Genomic DNA, 18133 nt, shown 5'->3' with positions numbered 1-18133 from the left:
ACGCGCTGGCCAATCCAAAACCCGCCTTTAGCGATTTCCGGCTGCCAGTGTGTACAATGATCTTTTTATTGTAGACACCTCCTCGTTGCAGAAACTCCTTGCTAGGAGTGAAATCGACGTGGTCCCAGGATTCGAGTAGGCATGGCTCGCAGGTGATGGTCCATGATTGTCCGTGTACTCGGTAACTCTAAAGGCCATCTTTGGTAGGGTGGCCTTACAGGCAAGGCATTTGACCACTCCGTCAAGGGTCAAATGGATCAAGGTACCGCTTGGCTGCCTACGGGTTACGTGGCTTCCTACGACTGAGATGCTTGCGGATGGCCTCAGCAAACCGTTTGATCGACAAAAACACCAGAAGGTTCTGGAGATGCTTACTTTGTGGATATCAAAGGACTCATCCGGGCCTGGTCCGGCCCCTCGCTCACGCTGAGGGGGTGTGTCGACCGGATAATACCGGAAACATTCGAATAGTGCAGCGACTCGCTCGGTCCCACCGGGTGATGATGCAAGCCTCTTGTGGTTGATTGCGGGATGCGAGCCCCTGCCATGATCCCGCCCTCTATCCTCGCCACCTGCGTATAATATGGGGCGCAGCACCGGCCGATCGACCAGCTTGAGCTCTTGCTTGGTTGGTTGTGTTCCCTCTTGCCTTGCTGCCATCTCAGAGCAATAACTGGACTGCTCACCAATACAGTGCAGAATCTCGTGGCCGGGGGAACTGGAGCAGAGCATTGCTCCTCGCACACTGCCTCTGGTCCCATTCGGCTTTTGGGCTCTGGCCTGGTTGCCACACATGATGCCCGTACCATGGTCGTGAGCTGTGAGGCATGGTCAAGTAGAGGAGCGCGAGTTTCCCCACAACGGCGCTGCCGTATTTCGGCCATGCTGCTTCAAGGGCTTCAACCTCGTACTTATCTGTAAAGAACACCATCTCGATCGCCAAGGCCTCACTAGAGTGGTGGATTAAAGGGGCCTTGGAAGGTTCTTGGGCGATGACGCGGAGCACTATCGCGATGTTGGTTTTGGGAGGTGCAAAAGAACACCAGGAGAGTGTCAATAGTCTTACGTTAGAGAGTAGAACTGGCTGAATGCGCGGCCTGTCCTTCGCTCGACAAAGGCGTGCTTAGCTAGCTCACCATATACGGGCTCCATCGAATAGCCGATGAAACCTGCCTGAAGCTGTGTGAGGACCTAAACGCATGAAGAGAGCTGGCCAACCTTGCACTGCCTCGATTGCTAGGACAGCTCCACCAACATCCACTTTCTTCATTTTGCTAAGCGCTTTGAATAATATCCACTTCTGACCACTTGTCAACCCTGGCTAGCGGATCTTGGTAAACGCTTGTACGAATCGCGATTCGACATTGTGAACTGGTTTCTCAAGAATGAGATACAAGGCATGGAATATCTCTTGAAATGGTTGAAATGGTTGAAATGGTTACTGGTGCTGGTCTTTGGGGAGATGGAGACCTTGTTGACGGAGACTGCGCGTCTGGACTAAGCAAAGCGTTCACGGAAACGCGCGGTCGCCATGCCATCTCTTGTATATGGCTCGATTCGAGCGGGAAGATGGTACTCGGTACACAACGAGAGCGTATGGCATCGTTAAGAAAGTCTGTCAGAAATGGGGGCTGCCATTTGGTTTGTACAAGTCCGGGATGATGCAACTGCGACCTCGAGGCAGTATGGTAACCCTAGCTTGCCCAGCATGCTATGAATCTGGCACACGCGTGGGCTCCTGAGATCTGGAAGGTTCAATATTCGTCGGAGAATAATGCTCTTGGAACCAAATGGCAAAGGATATGATCGATCAATGACCTGTGACAACCACAGATGGTTTCTTCGTCAATATGCCGGGCTCGTCGACAGGTCATCTGCATGTGGAACTGATAAAGGATCATAGTACCTTCCACGCATTGGAGTTCACACATTCCCTAAGTAGACAGCCACAGGGGCGCGTGGTAGATGTGAAAGATGTGGTCTTCCACCTGGTGGGGCTGTTGGTTCAATTCGTGACCGGACCAAGCGTGGTTTTGTTTGTACTTATACTGGAGCCAGCCGATATATAGCTGGCTAGTAGCGATGGGGTCCCCGTCCTTGCTTTGTGTGTCCATGCTAGTTCAGCGAGTAAAGCTCCCCGCGCCAGACAGTGTGTTCTGGCTTGATTTCGCGCGTGGAAAGCAAACCTGGTGCTTGAAGATCCACGCAATCATTACAGAGATATCAAAGCGCATCCCGATCATCGCTGGTGGTATGGCCACCTACCACATACCCAGGGAGCCTCTGCAAGCCCGCAGGCATGCTTGATTTGAGAGATTTGCGAGCCCTTTGAATCCTCTGAGTTTCGTGACATTTTAACAGCCGTCTTTCCGACTGAGATCCTAGGCCTTTTCAAAAAGGGGTCTCTGTCATTCTCCTAAAAGGGCATCCGTGTCACTCCCTTCTCTTTTGTTGAGCGGCGCGGACACCATCAAGCAGACAGGTTGCTCTGGGCACAACGCTACATTAGTTAGATATACAAAGGCAATGTCTCATTCGCATACTCTTCTGCCCGCACCGGGCCCATGGCCCGGATCCTCGGCGCCCGGAGCTCATGACTTGGAGTACTCTGTACAGGGGCTAGAAGAGCGTCAAAGCTTGTGTCAGCTCCAGAGCCATGATGTTACGAGCGTTGACTCGCAAAACCGTCTCATGTTCCATACTATATGCTAGGTGTCTGGATTTTGAATAGTTTTTGCGACAATTGTCGCCAGAACTGCTTATCCTTCGCGCCTTCTTCGGGGGTATACCGCATCTCAACATTGTTCCACTGGGCATTGGGCATATCGTTTCCGATTTCATTGCCAGTTGCAACGGAATCTCAGGTGACAGCGAACGACGGATCATCGATATACCTCCCAACCCTTTTCGAGATATTTCCCGGCGACCAGGGCGACATGAACTTTGCCAGGTACCAGGGAGGTCATGGTATTACTTCGCCGGGGAACTATTGTCTGTCCGGAAACGTGAGACGTCCCTCTTCCTTGTACTTCGCAACAGCTAGCCTTGCATTGGAGGGTTTCCAGTCCTCTGGGTTCCCAGTATTCTTTGCATAAAACAGTCCGACCTCAGTATAATTTTCAGCCGAGGAACGCAAACTGTCCGGGAAATAGACGTCAGCCCGGCTGACGATGACATGGCACAGGCGCGATGATGGGGCGTCGGGTGTCAGCACGGAGGTGTCTTTCAGCTAATAGGCTTTTGCGCCATATGCTTGACGGTATAGGCGTTTGGCTTCGCGCAAAGTCCCATCGATCAACTTCGTGCAGATTTCCGCTGTGCTCAGCCCGCCGCATCTGTTCGACACACGGGCAATGAAAACAATGATGTCGTTGTTATCAGCCTGTCGATTGGCCATTTTGATAATTTTTTTTTTTTTTTTGCACACGATGAGCCGTCCCGGTAGGGATTCGCCCAAGGACGTCGTTACATGAGTGGAGATCCGGTCTCAGCGGGTGCTGTGTCAATGAAAGCGGATATGCGTAACGGCGGCAGTCGGCCAATTTTGTTGATATGTTGGCTGGTGACGAACAACTCGTCCATGGCACCGACTGCTGGACATGGTGTGTATCTGTCAGTCTATGTGTTCCCGGCCAATGCGCCCCATCCAGTCAATTCAGGACGCTTTGAGTGAGAGGGGGGTGGAGTTTGTTCAGTCATCCTATTCCCTGCGGCTTCCGGCATTCTCATGGCCTCAGACTCGGGGAGCATTGTCTTTCTTTTGACCCATCGAAGTGTACTCAGGAAGAGTCTGAGTGAGCGTAAGAGCAGACAGATGAACCCATAAGATAGTATCACCCCACGTTCGCCGACAATTCTACGGAAGCTTGATTGGGCTCTTAATATTCCTTGTCGGTTCATGGATGTCATAGTACACCATGCAGCAGTGGCAGGCGTGGGATCCCGCTCCTCTGAGCAGCCCCGTTGTCCCACGAAACATCTCGCTGCTCTTTTGTGCGCACTGTTCTTGTTTTACCTCCTAGAGAACGATGCGGAGCTGCGCTGCGGTGGCAAGCCGCTGCCTGACATAGTAGTCAGTGATTCGGAATGGTTGATCAGAGTCAAGGCCCAGGAGTGCTATGTGGAATCCAAGCTGCCCCATGCGTTATGGATCTTTCCCTCCAGTTTCTCGAGCTCAATAGTCCATATTCCTTCGATGCGGAAGGCGCATTCGCAGCTTCCTCAGTCTTCTAATGGTGGATTAGAATAAGCAGGCAGATTGATTTACTTGTCTTCCGGCTCCCTGCTGGTATCCTGCTTGAGGGTTTCGTCTGTCCCTCGGCGTGCTGAACGGGGCTGGACGAGCTATACGCTTCAGTTAAGATCAATAGTCGCCAGATACTGGATGCAGTTGTGCCCATTTTCATGATCTCTCCTAGATGTGCCCATTGATCATGGCTTTGTTTCAGAAGTGAGACGCACTTGGTTGCTTAAGGGCATGCTAGCCACCAATCACAACAGCCAGGAACGTTTTTCTGCGATGGAACTCCTGCCTTCGGTGGTATTTTGGTAAAAGTAATATAGGGTTGCATTCTGTCCTGGGACACAAGAACGCGGCTGCTACGCGTCAGCTTCCTACTGGCTGCCTGATATTAGTGGATAGGAACCTACAGAGTGGGAATTCTCTGATCCACGCAACGAACAAGGCTATAATGCTGCCTCCTGCATGCCAATGATCTTGTCTTGAGAGAGGGCAAGGGAACACCCCGAAGCCCTTTACACTCCACGATAGCCCTCACCTCGTGGGTCATCATTGACTGTAATTGACCATCCGTGATGGCCAGCATCCCCCTCGTGACATCTCCAGCCAGAGGCCCAAATGCCGCCTGAAATTGCACATTTGTGTGGCGCCAGCTACACGGAGCACCTTTGTAATAACGAACTAGGGCCCCAGAGAAATATCTCGATACTATTCTCTGCATCTCCGAATCTTCCCTTGCAGATAATGCTGCTGCAGGTGGAGTCCAGCTGGGCCTTGTATCCTCTGCTTCAAGTATGGCTCGTATCGAGCCATTCTAGTTGAATACGTATGGTATTCGAGGTAGTGAGAGACTCCCAGGGGGCAAATAGGACCCAGGCCTACGTGACCGCTAACCTGACTAATAAAACGGCTATAACCCCGCCCAGACATAGGGCTATCTCATCACGCCTGTCGGCGTGCAACTGGTGAGAGCGGTCCCACTGCGGTTTGATAGAGTACTTTGGGGACATATATCCACTGTTTGTATACTTCGGGCCTATTGGGTGCAGTGGGCTTGTATGCCTGGCCTGGCGAGGTAGCTCGGCGAGGCTGCGGAACGCAAGATGATAACTAGACGTAGTAGCTGTTTGCCGTGATGCTGGATCGGATGTAGAACGCCATATAGCACTTGCAGTTGACTGAACTATGAAGCGGTACTGGATAACTGGGGGTATATCCCAGACAATAGACAGATGCCCGGACCTGGACCGCACGTTGGTATGCCGCCGTCTCGCAACGGGTCTTGGTGAAGTGTCAGGTATCCCTTGCAGTAGGCGTTTTAGGGATACGTTTACTGGGGCTTCGTCGGCTTTCTGAAGCTTCGGTGGATAGTTCTAGGCCGTTCCAGCGTTTTTTCCTTCGAAATTTGTTGCTTTAAGCAGCGGGCGACACTCGTCCTTGGTAGTAAGTATCTTGAATCCCGGTACCGCTAGAAGCTCGGTAGTAATAGCCAGTCCCTTCGCTGTAGGCATCTTGAGTAGTGCTGTTTAGTGGCCCATCTTCTGCTCACTAAACCAAGGGATCCTGGAGCTTTCTCGTGCGGTACCCAGAGTCAGTTGTATCTCCTAAGCGTTGGAATCACCCATCCCCATTGTCTCCGAGAAGCCTGATCCTGGTAACTCCGGTACTCCTCGTAATATCGGCCAAGACGTCTTGCGCACTAGTGAATTACGCAGTATCTTCTCAATCAGAACCGCCGAATGGAAGGTCCACGACTCGCATTATCATCGCGAGTGCCTAAATAATTTTTCCAAGGCCGCAGTCGTCCGCGAGGATCCGCCCTTTAATCGGGCCCCTCTCCTGCTCCTTCACGCACGCGATACCGGTGACCTGGTACGCCTTGAGCTGAAAGGTCATATCCTCGCCCATCTTCAGTTCCCGCGTGGCTGGATCGATGTTCAGACTCTCGCACGCATCCGACACTTATGGGGCCACCGCCAGCCCAGGGCTTAGGCTCGGGCGTACCTCGGATACTCGCTTCAAGTCGCTCTGGTCCACGGCATCTGTACCCGTAAGTACATCATCCTCCGTTGCCGCCAGGGCATCTCCCTGGGACGTCTCTTCGTTCAATCCCGGCGAACCCGCAACTCCGCCCTGCGCATCAGCCTTGTCGTGCCTCAACCTCTGACGGACGTCGTGTTTGAGGAAACCATCCGGACCCACGAGAAGCGCCCTCACCACAGACAAGCTCTCACCCAAGTAATAGACCAGAGATCCCGAATCGGTGCTCCTTTCCCTGCATATAGCGCACGACCGCGTGCATTGCCGAGTATATCGGCGCAGCACAGCGTCGTCCAGCTTCACTGGATCAACCAACCATGCGAGATACATGCACAGTCAACCATTCGCGGCCTTCACTCTATCTGAGACAGTAATACGACCACCCATTCGTGGCGGAGCCATAGAGCCCTAGACCCGCGGGCCAGAATTTAAGGATGGCCCCCAGACAAGCAGGCCTGATGCGAAAGCATCCAACGCTGGCAAGGCAAATCATGATATTCTCGCTTGGACGACCCTAGCTTAGAAGGGTCCTTTTTGGAACAGTCCTCATTTTCGGTCCAACGCAGACGGTTTAGCCATAATATGGACAAACTCCGATGCCGCAGCTAAGGCCGTCAGGACCGCAGCTGTCTGAGGAAAGAATATGTCAAGACACGTGTATTCAGTCCTGGTATACGTAACAGCCCTAGCCCATCAGGTCAGCATTGCTCGATGGGCGCTACCAGGATAGAGGATGGGAATCATACCACTTTCCGGAGTTCGCAAGACCGCCCTGCCCATGTCGTCTGCGGCATAGTACACAGGGAATGTGGGTTTGGTTGGTGTGGTGATCGTTCATGATCCCCGCGACCTGGGCCCGCCCGCCATTTGCGCGGCCTCCTGCATTCGGAGCCGCGGAGCCATTTATTGATCGCCAAAACGCTTTCAGCAAGCTCAGTGGGAGTGGCATGCCACCCCCCCCTTTTTTCATGTCTATCCAGTCGATTTGATCAAGTATGCCGCAGCAGCATTAGCCATGTTGCCCTGCGCTCCTTCTCCATCTCGATGAGACGGTTCAGGCGGTGCAGCGCAAGCAAGGCTAATGTTGCGGCCAGGACCATTGATTGGGTGCAGGCGAGCCTGCTGTTGGGTCTGGGCGTTGGCGTCCAGATGGTCTCAGTCCCGCAAACAGTCGGCAGCCTGGATGTGGAGAGCGTTAAGCTCTTGGTCGTTCAAGCCTCGAAAGAGGCGGCTGAGCTCCTCACGGACATCAGCCGTTCGGTAGTCCACTGGAGGGTTGCGTTAAGCAGCGGCGTCTGCGTCCTGCATGGGCATGTCAATCGGCAGCTTGGCACGTACACCGAGCCTAACTTGTTTCATAGCCTGTTGATGACGCTGTTGAGCACGCTGTTATGGTGTGAGGGCGGAGATTAATAAGAAGCAGCTTGAGCGGTATCCCAGCTAAAACGTCGTGGAGGTGTCGCCTCTCGCCTCAAGCCTGTGCCCATTGCGGTTCAGAAATGGAGCTCGTATCAGTTAATGAGAAGATGAGTCGCAAAATCTGCATATCTCAAAGGCCTGATTTTTAGTTTGTGAGCTTCGCTGAGAGTTAGGGCTAGCCCGGCCACGGTGGTTAGGGAAAAGAACACCAGGGCATTTGCAGCGAACCATTCGACAAACGAATAATGTATGATCATGGTTAGACACTTCAATAGCGCATTTCTCTCGCTCAACTCATTGCGTCGGAAGATGGCTAGATTCACAGACTTCCATCGGGTGTATTAGCTATGGTGAGCTGCAGAAATGTAGGCGGGGAACGAATAATTTGATCAAGCCAGGCGGCCATGACTGCTTGTGAATGGTAGTTGGCTCAGCCCGTTAGAAGCGTGCTCGCCCTTTTTGCTTTCAAAGGGACAGAGGCCTTCGAGCTTATCAACCGTATGCTCATAACCGATGGTTGAGTCGAGCAGTCAAGCCACGTGAATCGGAAGCGCTCGCCATTGGCATGGACTCTGACAAAGGCTTTAGCAATAGCTAGGTCTGGGGTAATCATGTCTCTCTCGATTCTCTGTCCAGGGACGCAGCACGGTTTGAATGGGCCACTGCTGACCGGCTATTGGTACGGCTGTAGAAGAGCTGCATACTATGGCGCAACAGGGGAAGACCAAGTTGAAGAAATAAGAGTAGAGAAAGCCAGTTACAGACGCACAGAACCCGTAGCCCACCATCCCTTCGTCGTAGGAGATTTTGTGGATCTTGCCACGGCAAGCCGCCGGTCTAGTCATACCCCCAAGTATGACAGTGGGTGAGAACAGGTGATTTCTCGACACAATCTCGCTCGATCGTTCTTCGTATGGAACTTAAGCCACCTCAATGGCATTGCCGCTGCCCTTCCTGGCCCACTTGGTAGGACTATGGCCCGCCCACTCTTATGGCGTATGGGGCTTTCAGCTAGTTTCTGTGTGCTGAGTCCAGGGGCTTAATGGCAGCGCAATTGGTGACATCGCGGCGGCGGATGGTATCAACCATGCAGCACATTTGCTTAGTCCGCAGTACTGTCGTAGTCATCGGTGGCACCGAATGTTAGCTGACCATACCCAGGCTATTCAGTTCGGTCTATAACCCCATAACCCAACAGCGATGAGGTTCCGCTGGATAATATGTGCAACCAGCCGCGACCATTTATCGACAGCCACGCCGGACGCCAATGGTCTGTGTGTGTGTCATTGTGGTGCTGTTAGGCGACGCCTGTGGCTCCGAAACCGCATGGCCCATGCGATCTTGAGATTCGTTCGGCCCTCAAGTATTTATGGTAGGTCACAAGGCGTAAGTATACGAGGCTGGGTTGAAGAATGTCTTCCTAAAGTCTTGGATTGCTTTCCTGGCTTCCTCTACGGCAGGAATAGAGACCTGATCGACATCGTGATGCTTAATGCAACCAAGCTTGTGTTGTGATTGAGCGAGACTGTATGTTGGACGACTTGGAAGTGCAAGCTTTCCATGAGTGCCCTCTTTCGGGATGCCCCATGCAAGGCTGTACAGCAATTTCCCGCTGCCTGGTGTAGGCTTTGGCGTGGTCAAAGTCCTACTCGCTTGATAGGGCATAACGGATTGTTCCCGGTACCGGAAGTTCTTCGAGGGAGTGTCGATCATGTTTTATGGGTGGCTCCCATCGCGAGCGTCGGTTACTGGCATGAGGCTCTTCTGTACCGGTTATATAGTGTTATCAGGCTATTATAAACAGGATCACGCGTGCTTCTCTAAGATCCAAAGCCTAATTAGAAGTCTTGTAATGATTATTAGTAAAGGCGCTGTTCTACCATAGTAAAAGCGTAATGGGGAAAAGGGCAGCTGGACAAACCATGGCGAATCTCATCACCGTTCTCCTCTAACTCCTTTAGTAATGTTTGCGCCTGTTACCCGAGGGTAGCGGGTACCCTATTCTCTTCCCTCCACTTTCGCAGTCCTGTAGCAAGGTCTCGCGAGGATTGACTGCATCTCAATCTGACGCCAGCTACCATCGGGAAACTGCCAGTCCCCAGAATGAATACAGCCATCGATTGGTTTGTAGGCGGCTGGTGTACTTGATCAGGCTACCCAGGTAGGCACCAGAACACGGTCTCTTTTCTCAATTAAGTCGTATGGCCCGCAGTCTACTGTGAAGACCGCATCAACCTATTCCTCACACTCCAGAGTACCCAACGCCCAGGGTGTGACTCGGATTGTGGGCCTCCCACCGCCCACAACTACTATCAATTGTCTGCATCCACTATCGCGTTGATAGGCGCAGACTGTATGGAGCCAATGACTATGGCTGCCTAGAGGAGAATGGCAAAGGAAACAAAGCTTTAGTCTTACCAAGTCTATCTGGAAACGCCTGGTCGCTATTATGGCGGCAGTGAGTTTCATCAACATAAGGGACAGGCCAAAGCCACTCTTGTCTTTCTGCTCCACGTGTGTCGAAGCCGCGGGGATCGAGCATCTCTGCCAGAGGTTTGGTTGTCCGATCCAAGAACTGCTCCACGGGGTTTTCAGTCGCTCTGCTAAACATTTGCGCGCCGCCACCGAGAAAGTTGAAGTTGAATCCCCGCATGGCGTGCCTGCTTGAGAATGTGTTTCGCTCCACTGATCATCTTGGTTGCAATCCTGTTCGTAGACCAAGAACTCTAGGACAAGGCGACCCATGGGCGGGGGGGAAGTTCCGCGCGTATAAAGTGAGGGTAATCGTGCCTAGAGGGTCCACTTCGGTCTTGGTAATTGAAGTATGCTTGATGTTCTTCAGTTCCGGAGATAATTCAAGCGCTTCGATTTAAACCTGACATTCTCTCGGAGGCGAAGAAGGGTATAGGGAGGTTCGCATGGCTCACTTCCTTCTCCCAAGAATCGACAAGGACAATGGTATTGACTTCACATATCCTGGAAAACGCAAAACAGGGTATTCCTTCCAATGGAGCGCAAGAGAGACCATAACAGGTTCTGTACGCCGTGACCTCCAAAGTATCGTAATTTCCAAACTATCGTAATTGTCTGAAGAGGTGGATCTAATTGGAGTCTTACTCGCTTCATGCATCATTGGTGTCGGCGAGGTCGCTTTGGTGTTGCGTTGAGGCTGGGACGGGCCCGACGAGTGTGTTTGAATGACTCGAGGAGAGCCTCGTAGGCCCCTACATTATTTGCAAGGTATATGATCTTCACCTTTCCTCGTGCGGCAGGGGAATGTTCCATCCCTATCTCAGGGTGGAGTTCCTCACGTTGTATAGCGACTTGTGGAAAGATTCCAGCCCAGAATCAGGCGCGATTTGACACATGTGAGATACTGGCTGGAGACGAGCTACAAAAGAACCGCCCGGCCGTCAAGCCATAGGCAGGCCCCTTGTTGTATTCGTGACCTGCAGCCAGCCTACCAGCGCTAGCCGCATCGCATTTGAACTCCACCTCTCATGGAACAAAAGCTGATGTACTGCGTGCGATATGTCAAGATGACAAGAACGGACTTCACTGGTAGTATAGATGCCGGAGAGGCAGGCTGGAAGATTCAGAGGCGCTCAGGCGTGCTAATCAGCAGATCCTTTTTTGGCGGAGGGACTGTGAGCCCAGGGCTACAGATAGGGGGCTCTTCACCTTCAATAAAGACTTGACGTCGCAGAACGTGTTTGAGAACCGTGCCCAGTCATCACCTGCGGAGGGCCACTTGCATTTGTTCATGTTTGACGTGCGCCGACTATGCTCTCTACCCAACCGGGAAGAATCATAAACAAGTTTCCAATGTCTGTTTCTCAGCGCAGGAATGCAGAACAGAGATGATGGTGGAATAACTCGCATGGCTTCTCTCAAAGCCCGGCAAAATGCGGAGACGTCCCGGTGTCCCACCCACTATCTGGGGCCTCGCCTGTACCATAAATGGCCTGCTTGCGACTCCCAGAAGCCATGTTTACACCAAAAGGATTCTCTGCAAGTAAACTGGGCTCCGAGAGCGAGACTTTCTCCGGTGGTCTCAACTGTCAAAGAGACCGAGGATTTCGGCCTCGTCCGTTTCAGACATGGATGGCGGATTTTCTAACCATGTTTCTCTAGCCCTCTATTGTTCACATGTCTCAGCCAGGGCTGTGGCATCGCCTTGTCCAGAATCCGAGCTTCCTTGCCTGGTTGGGGCTGACAACGCCGAACGAAAGAGGCCGCGGTACCACCACCTTGCAGAAGGCAAAGTTTAGTTTTGCAACGAATATTATTCTTGGTGTAGTGGCCTTGTACCTGATAAACCATGCGTATATCTCTTATGACGTCTCGACGTCAACTGTCAATTTGCCAAACAGCTTGGTCCCAAGCCCACGCTGAAGAGGTGGACACGCCACGGAGGGGCCGTTGCGCGGGGATTGGGATCTTGTTGGCTGGGTTGTAACTATTGCGGCTTGGCTTTTGCGCGGAGATGTCTGATATGAAGAAGGGAAAGGATCCAAGTCCGCGCATCGTCAGTCGAATCGAAGACGGTACCTGCTCTTCGGTGGCAACGGGCACTTTTACGTTCTTCAAATCGCACCCCAGCGCGTCATAATTGGTGCCCTGTTTCTTTCGAGGCGGCTGGTCTCCGGTTACACCGACTCGGACTATGTCACCGAGGGAGCAGTACCTACCTACCAGGATGTGGCACTCTCCAGCCAAGGTAAGTATGTATCGTTATTTCATTACGCAGCATCATTCTGTCGATCCAGTCGTCGACCTCAGGGAGGGGTCCACGACCGAAATCTAGTTGTTGGGCACAGCGCCTGAACAATATGATGCTTTAGTATGTTCCTGGACTTGATGGTCGGCGTCGACGAGTCCTTGCAGACTCTTGAACGGGTTTTGGCCGTGACATACAGATTTCACTAATTCCATGGATAATACAATATCCCACGGGCCCCTTTGATGTTCCTAGGCGACTTTTGCAAACTGGTTGGGCTGGCCATTCTTGGCCCGGCGGAGCCTAGATAGACTGGGTAGACTATGTCGTTTGATCGCATGAGAAGACGCATAGCTTTTGGTCGAACCGAGGGTCCAGAGGTCTTCTGAGAGAACCTTGTCTCCGGTATGCACTGCAACAACGCAGAATTCCCAGTTGATATCTTCGGCGTCCGGCCGACAGCTTGAACGCCAATGATCTGGAACCCAGCAGGGTGTAATCGTACTCGTGAGCGCGGACCCAGCTGTACAAATCATGTCCTCACTAACTTGACCTCCCGAGTTCTCTTCCTGAATCTATATCTCTGCCCTAAGTCGAGGTCGGCTCTGAGGTAGGTCGGGGACAGCACAAGCCCCCAGGAAACAGGCTGGTAAGGAAGCGCCGACTTGGAGGGCTATCTCCAAGGTTGGAACGAAAATCACCTCATGTGGTGTCCGGAAGCTGGCTGCTGGTACGAAGCTGCAAAATGTCGGTACCGGACCGCGATGGCCAGGCTGGTGGTCTGGCCACTGGCCCGGCCACCGCTAATGAAAGTATCCGCGTTTGTCCAGCACACTTGTGGGATGATCAGGCCTTGGAAGAGGCATGGTTTCTTGGACTTTACGGCATCCAGTCGGGCAGCCAGTTCGAGGTGTATGTAGGCGGTCTTTGATGCCGTGTGGGAACAGCTCTTTTGCGAGGCAATGGGCTCCGGCGAAAGCACGCCCGTCGTGCCAACGCAACCCGCAAGGCGACTATGCTGCACTTTGATTGTACAGGTACCCGTTTCTTTAGGCTGTGCAGAAATTTGGATTCTAGTCCGGCTGCTCAGACAGCATGCAACATGGCGCCTTCTTTCTGGTGATGAGCAGGAGCAGACCGCCACACCCGTAAGCCAGGTGAGAAGAATGGAGCGGCCATCTTCTCACACGTTCTATGAACAGCCAATGTGTGTAGATTCAGGTCCGTATGGTAGACACTAGAGAGCCATCAGCTGTGGAGAAATTCCTTACGCGCACTGAAACTGTTGGATTTGACTGGGCTTAGTACCTCATGGCAATGCCGCCGAACTTCCTGATTGTTGATGCTTTTCCCGAGTATTTTGATGGAACGTTCAGAGCTAGGGTCTACAACAATGACTGCAGCGTTGGCTAGTCCGGGGCTCTGAGCAAGTTTGTTCTGAACCGGGACTCACTTCCAAAGTGTTGCGGGTTCGCTTACGGTCAGCGTTATCCATTGGTAGATTTTGCGCCATGTACCAGCTGGTCTGGGCAGAGGCTTGTAGGTTGTATGAAGAACATGGAAACGGCGGGGCACCTATTGGTAGTTAGTAGATGCAACGATAGAGGAAAATCCGAGGGAGTGCCTACTTTGCCGTTTCAGCCAGGCAGTTGATAGAAGCCGGGGCTCAGGTATGTGACACCATGACGCATGAGATCTGAATATGCAAGTAGAGAACTCTCTCGAGTGCATCGAGAGGCACGCCAAAGTCTGTAAATGGATGTATCGTCTCTCGCTCACGATGTCACGCCTTAAATACCTTTTCCAGCGTCATGTGGAGTGGTTTGCCCGTGCCCCTTCAGCATACACATGCGCATCTACAAGCACAAGGACCCCACGCGTGGCTGGAAGTCATCATCAGAAAGGAGATGGGACCTTCGGCAGTAGGATCCGAGGGCATCGAACATCAGCATGGGGTTCTCGTAAAGTAGCTGACAGTCGCGTAACGTCGAGTCTGCCACCACGCCAATCATGTACTCAATCAATGCCATCATTCCAGGTGATTGCCCTTTTTAGTAACCAGGAGCGCCCTTAGTACTTCCAGGAGCTCATGGGTCGCCCCTATATCCGGGTATTTAAGACCGCGAAGACAGCAAGCTTCGGAGCAAAACATAACAGCATCCCTGATAGGAGAGAAATAGTGAAGCCCATAAACTGGGAATGGAAGGCATTATACAAGCCAAGTCCCTATCAGCCTGGGCAATTACTTCTTGATCGTCGGGAAGAGTAGGGTTGTGCCGGGAAATTCTCGAGAATCTCACCCACTACCGAGGGAGGCGAAAGGTCCCTCCTGGCACACTCCTTCGCCAAACGCAGAACTGCTCGCCTTCCAGGATGTGAGTTTGAGTCAAGTAAAGTACTCACTCATAAGCCGCCGGAGGCCACGTTAGGTATCTCTTGCAGACAATAGTATCCACGTGTCTTTGCTTTTCCCCTGAATCGTCCGCGCAGACGATCTAGGAGCCACAGATTCCCAATGCCGAGTATTCGGGCTCTGATATATGGACATAAACCGGAGAGAGAGCGCGAACCAGGGGTGCATCCTGGGAGGGGCGACCCGCTTAACCTCCGAAGAGGGAACAGCAATACCCATTGCGAGGACGCTGGCGTCCGTCCAAGCAGCGGGATTAAACTACATAATACTTAGACAAGGTCACCACAAGACAAGGAACTGCGGGAGGAATACTTACCATAGCACGTAAGTACTTTACTGCCTTATAGTGGGCATACAGCGCCGTGTCTCTATTAAGGAGACTACAATACTAACCACCCTAGAGGCAGCGGTGGCAAGCCAGATCCCAATTGGGTTCAGGCAGCGGCCGAATTAGGGAGCGCGGCTTCTTTGAATGCCAGCCATGAGGACGTTTGCCCAAAGGCACCGGGAGAGCGCAGAAGAGGACATCTAGCCTCCAGCTTTTTGTTGGCACCATGTACCTCGAGAATCTCGATCAGGGGCTCTCTTGTCTTTGCTTGCACAACGCCAGTGCTTAAATGTCCGACAATGGGACTGTTCTCTCATAGACATATGGCAGTCGTGGCCCCTTTTTCGAGTGCGGGAGGCCAACTTCGATACCAGAAGTTCATCTTCCGCCAATTGCGCGGGCGATAAAGATGCCGTACGCCCTGAGGTATGAAGCACAGAGTTCTCCAGCAGGATATGATTTTGAAGATTCAGTTTCACGGCAGGCGTCTTTACAACGACCGTCGATGGGCGAGAAAAAGGGCCAGAGGCATCCAAGCATTTGTCACTTAATAGGCCGCAAAGACGTAAGAAAGCCAGAAAGCCAGAGAAATGCCCACGTTATCGTGGTCTTTCGGCATCGCTGTTCGGTTTGGAAAGGTGGAGACGCGTATAAGGCTAGGCGAGCCTCTGCCCGAAGATCTGATATCGATCTGAGGCATTAGCTTGGAAAGGAGCTGAGTTCGATGCGGGCTACAGCAGCAAATACCAACATCCAAGTACTAGATCGCAGCCTCTGTCCGTTGTATTCTCGAACAGGGCGAATGGCCAATTGGCGGTTTCGTCACCGCGGAGGACATAGTACCCTTTGTATACCGGTAACCAGATTCTCCTGAACAATCTTCCTACAGCCGGGGCAACTTGTAGCTGTTTCTGGCTTACGTTCCCATTGCTATCAGAATCAGTGCGATATAGGGCCTCACTGGTCTAGGAGCCAGCCGGCCATCATCGTTCGAGTTAGGGTTACCGAAGACCGGACCTTGGTTGCGGTTGTTGCAGTTTCCACAGCCACACCGTAATATGGTTTTCCAAAGGGTTGAGAGAAACGAGTCGTGTAGAATCCACATATCTAGGAAAGGTGAGAACGTTGAGGGCGGTCCTCTGATGGAGATCGTCGAAGCCGGGCAGTTATACAGGCCCATGATTCCTACCATCCTCGCCTTAAGCGCGAGGCATGACCACTAATGGATACGGTGCAGCACATGCCTAGTACAACAGAGGGGCAGTATAGCCGCGGGCTAGTCAAGGATCACACTTGAGCGAACAGGCCACATGACCGCGGAAGAGGCAGTTATTACACCTCTTGTTAAACCCCCTAGAGATGCACTAGGAAAATGTTAACATAGTAGATGGATTCTGGCAAGCTCCCACACTCCTGGCTAGCAGGTAGCTGCGCACCAGCGCGAGTGATAAGAATACCCCCACCGTAGCTAGGTGTGAAGGCTAAACTACTCTGGCTTATCATACCCTGTGAAAAGCACAGGCCATAATACCAGCACAAGAGGCCACCTTCTCTCATAGGCTGATAGGGACTGCGGTCCTGTCCAGGGTGGAAGACCTGGGATCGCGACAAGGTTCCACGGGCTACATAGCGTGAACTTCCGCGGGGCGGCGGTTTAATAAACTAGGAAGTGGCCTAGATCGCGTGGAACAGGCGCGGGGGCGTATGACCTTGGAATTTTCGTCGGCAAATCGGGCACGAAGGTGCATCAATCGCATGTGCAGTTCTTGGGTGTCAGTGTCCATGCGACACTGAACCTCCGGGAATCCATTGGGCTCAGTAACGGGTCGTCCTTGCCCAGCAAGCGAAGCCAACACCGTTTGGGGTAGATCCGCCAGTTGTCGGGTGTCGTCCGCTCCTGTTGCGGCATTCCGAGATGGCCAGAATAGAGGTCATCACCTCCGAAGAGGGGTCCTAGTAGAATATCAGTCAAATCTCGCAAAAGGGGGTTGGAGAACCTACATAACTTCCCTCTGCAAAGGGCTCATCTTCCCAACCAGGGGGAGGCAAGGGCGATCTCTCCAGGCGTGGGCCTCGTAATCTTGATACTCGAGATCCTGCGCGCCGCATTTGAGTTCACGTAGATCTCTTATCCCATTATCCCACCCTTCATCTCTCTCCGCCTTTCTCTCTGCCATGTCACAGGTCTTGGCGAGGCGAGTAATGCAAGGTTCTAACTGAACTCAGGTGTAGCATCGATTTCCCCTTCAGGAAGCCATTTCTACAGGCGGGCAGGTTTCGTCTCTCAGAGCAAAGATGCCCTGGATTTCCTGCCGAGACTCGGTCATCGGTCAGCCGACGAATCGCGACCACATCGTGGTTGGTCAAAATGAATCCGTACTGGGTGCTGTTCTAGTCCACGAAATAGTGGATCTAGCTGAGCGCCTGGCGGCATTCAGCCCCGATCTTCTGGGTAACCCTGCGGTATATTGGCTGTGATTGTCTCGGGTCCGGATGGGTCATTGGAGAGCCGAGCCATGACCTATCAATCAATCCTGGGGACTATCATCATGACAGTATTGAGAGGAGAGTCAAAGCTAATAAGCAACGGAGATGTTTCAGTGCATTCAGAGTCGGGGGGCTTTCCTTTGGTAGCTGTAACGCCAGAGGCACCAATCTGCTTATAGCCGCGAGATCTTATACGCTACTCTTATGCCCTCTTACTCTTGGTGGTTGACCTGCAAAGTGAGCATTTGGGCGGCCATACTGGCCATCGCGGATCGACTGCGATGGTGATGCTCCCTATAGAAGGAGGTAGTCAGAGCTGGACCAGGAGGCGCGTGTGTAGCTGGCTATGCCATTATTAGAACTATATTAGAACCTTGGGTTGTATGCTTACCTGATGTTGGACTCTCTATTCCAATGGCAGTGAGATTTAGAACCATGATGGATCTCGTGTTTTTCACGTAGAATCTCGCAACTTGCCCTCTGGCA

General features: G+C 52.4%; 2 protein-coding genes across 2 annotated transcripts; one reads left to right on the top strand and one right to left on the bottom strand.

The window, feature by feature from the left end:
* Positions 1-6016: 6016 nt before the first annotated feature.
* Positions 6017-6610, bottom strand: BJX68DRAFT_263868 (uncharacterized protein; the record flags this gene model as incomplete). The annotated part of the gene is made up of 2 exons (XM_071044795.1): positions 6017-6184; positions 6245-6610. 2 exons carry the CDS (start codon positions 6608-6610, stop codon positions 6017-6019), a joined length of 534 nt encoding a protein of 177 aa, XP_070902545.1.
* Positions 6611-13235: 6625 nt separating this feature from the next.
* Positions 13236-13765, top strand: BJX68DRAFT_230658 (uncharacterized protein). The gene has a single exon (XM_071039232.1). It carries the CDS (start codon positions 13382-13384, stop codon positions 13658-13660), a length of 279 nt encoding a protein of 92 aa, XP_070902544.1. The 5' UTR covers positions 13236-13381; the 3' UTR covers positions 13661-13765.
* Positions 13766-18133: the final 4368 nt, after the last annotated feature.

Source organism: Aspergillus pseudodeflectus (assembly GCF_044049435.1).
Source record: "Aspergillus pseudodeflectus strain CBS 756.74 chromosome Unknown BJX68scaffold_8, whole genome shotgun sequence".
NCBI classification, from domain to species: domain Eukaryota; kingdom Fungi; phylum Ascomycota; class Eurotiomycetes; order Eurotiales; family Aspergillaceae; genus Aspergillus; species Aspergillus pseudodeflectus.
The sequence above is the reverse complement of the archived record's forward strand: the minus strand, read 5'-3'. Positions and strand labels throughout refer to the sequence as shown.

Bases quoted from the DNA above. Each gene is read 5' to 3' on its own strand.
- BJX68DRAFT_230658 (XM_071039232.1), top strand. From the start codon at position 13,382: ATGGGCTCCGGCGAAAGCACGCCCGTCGTGCCAACGCAACCCGCAAGG.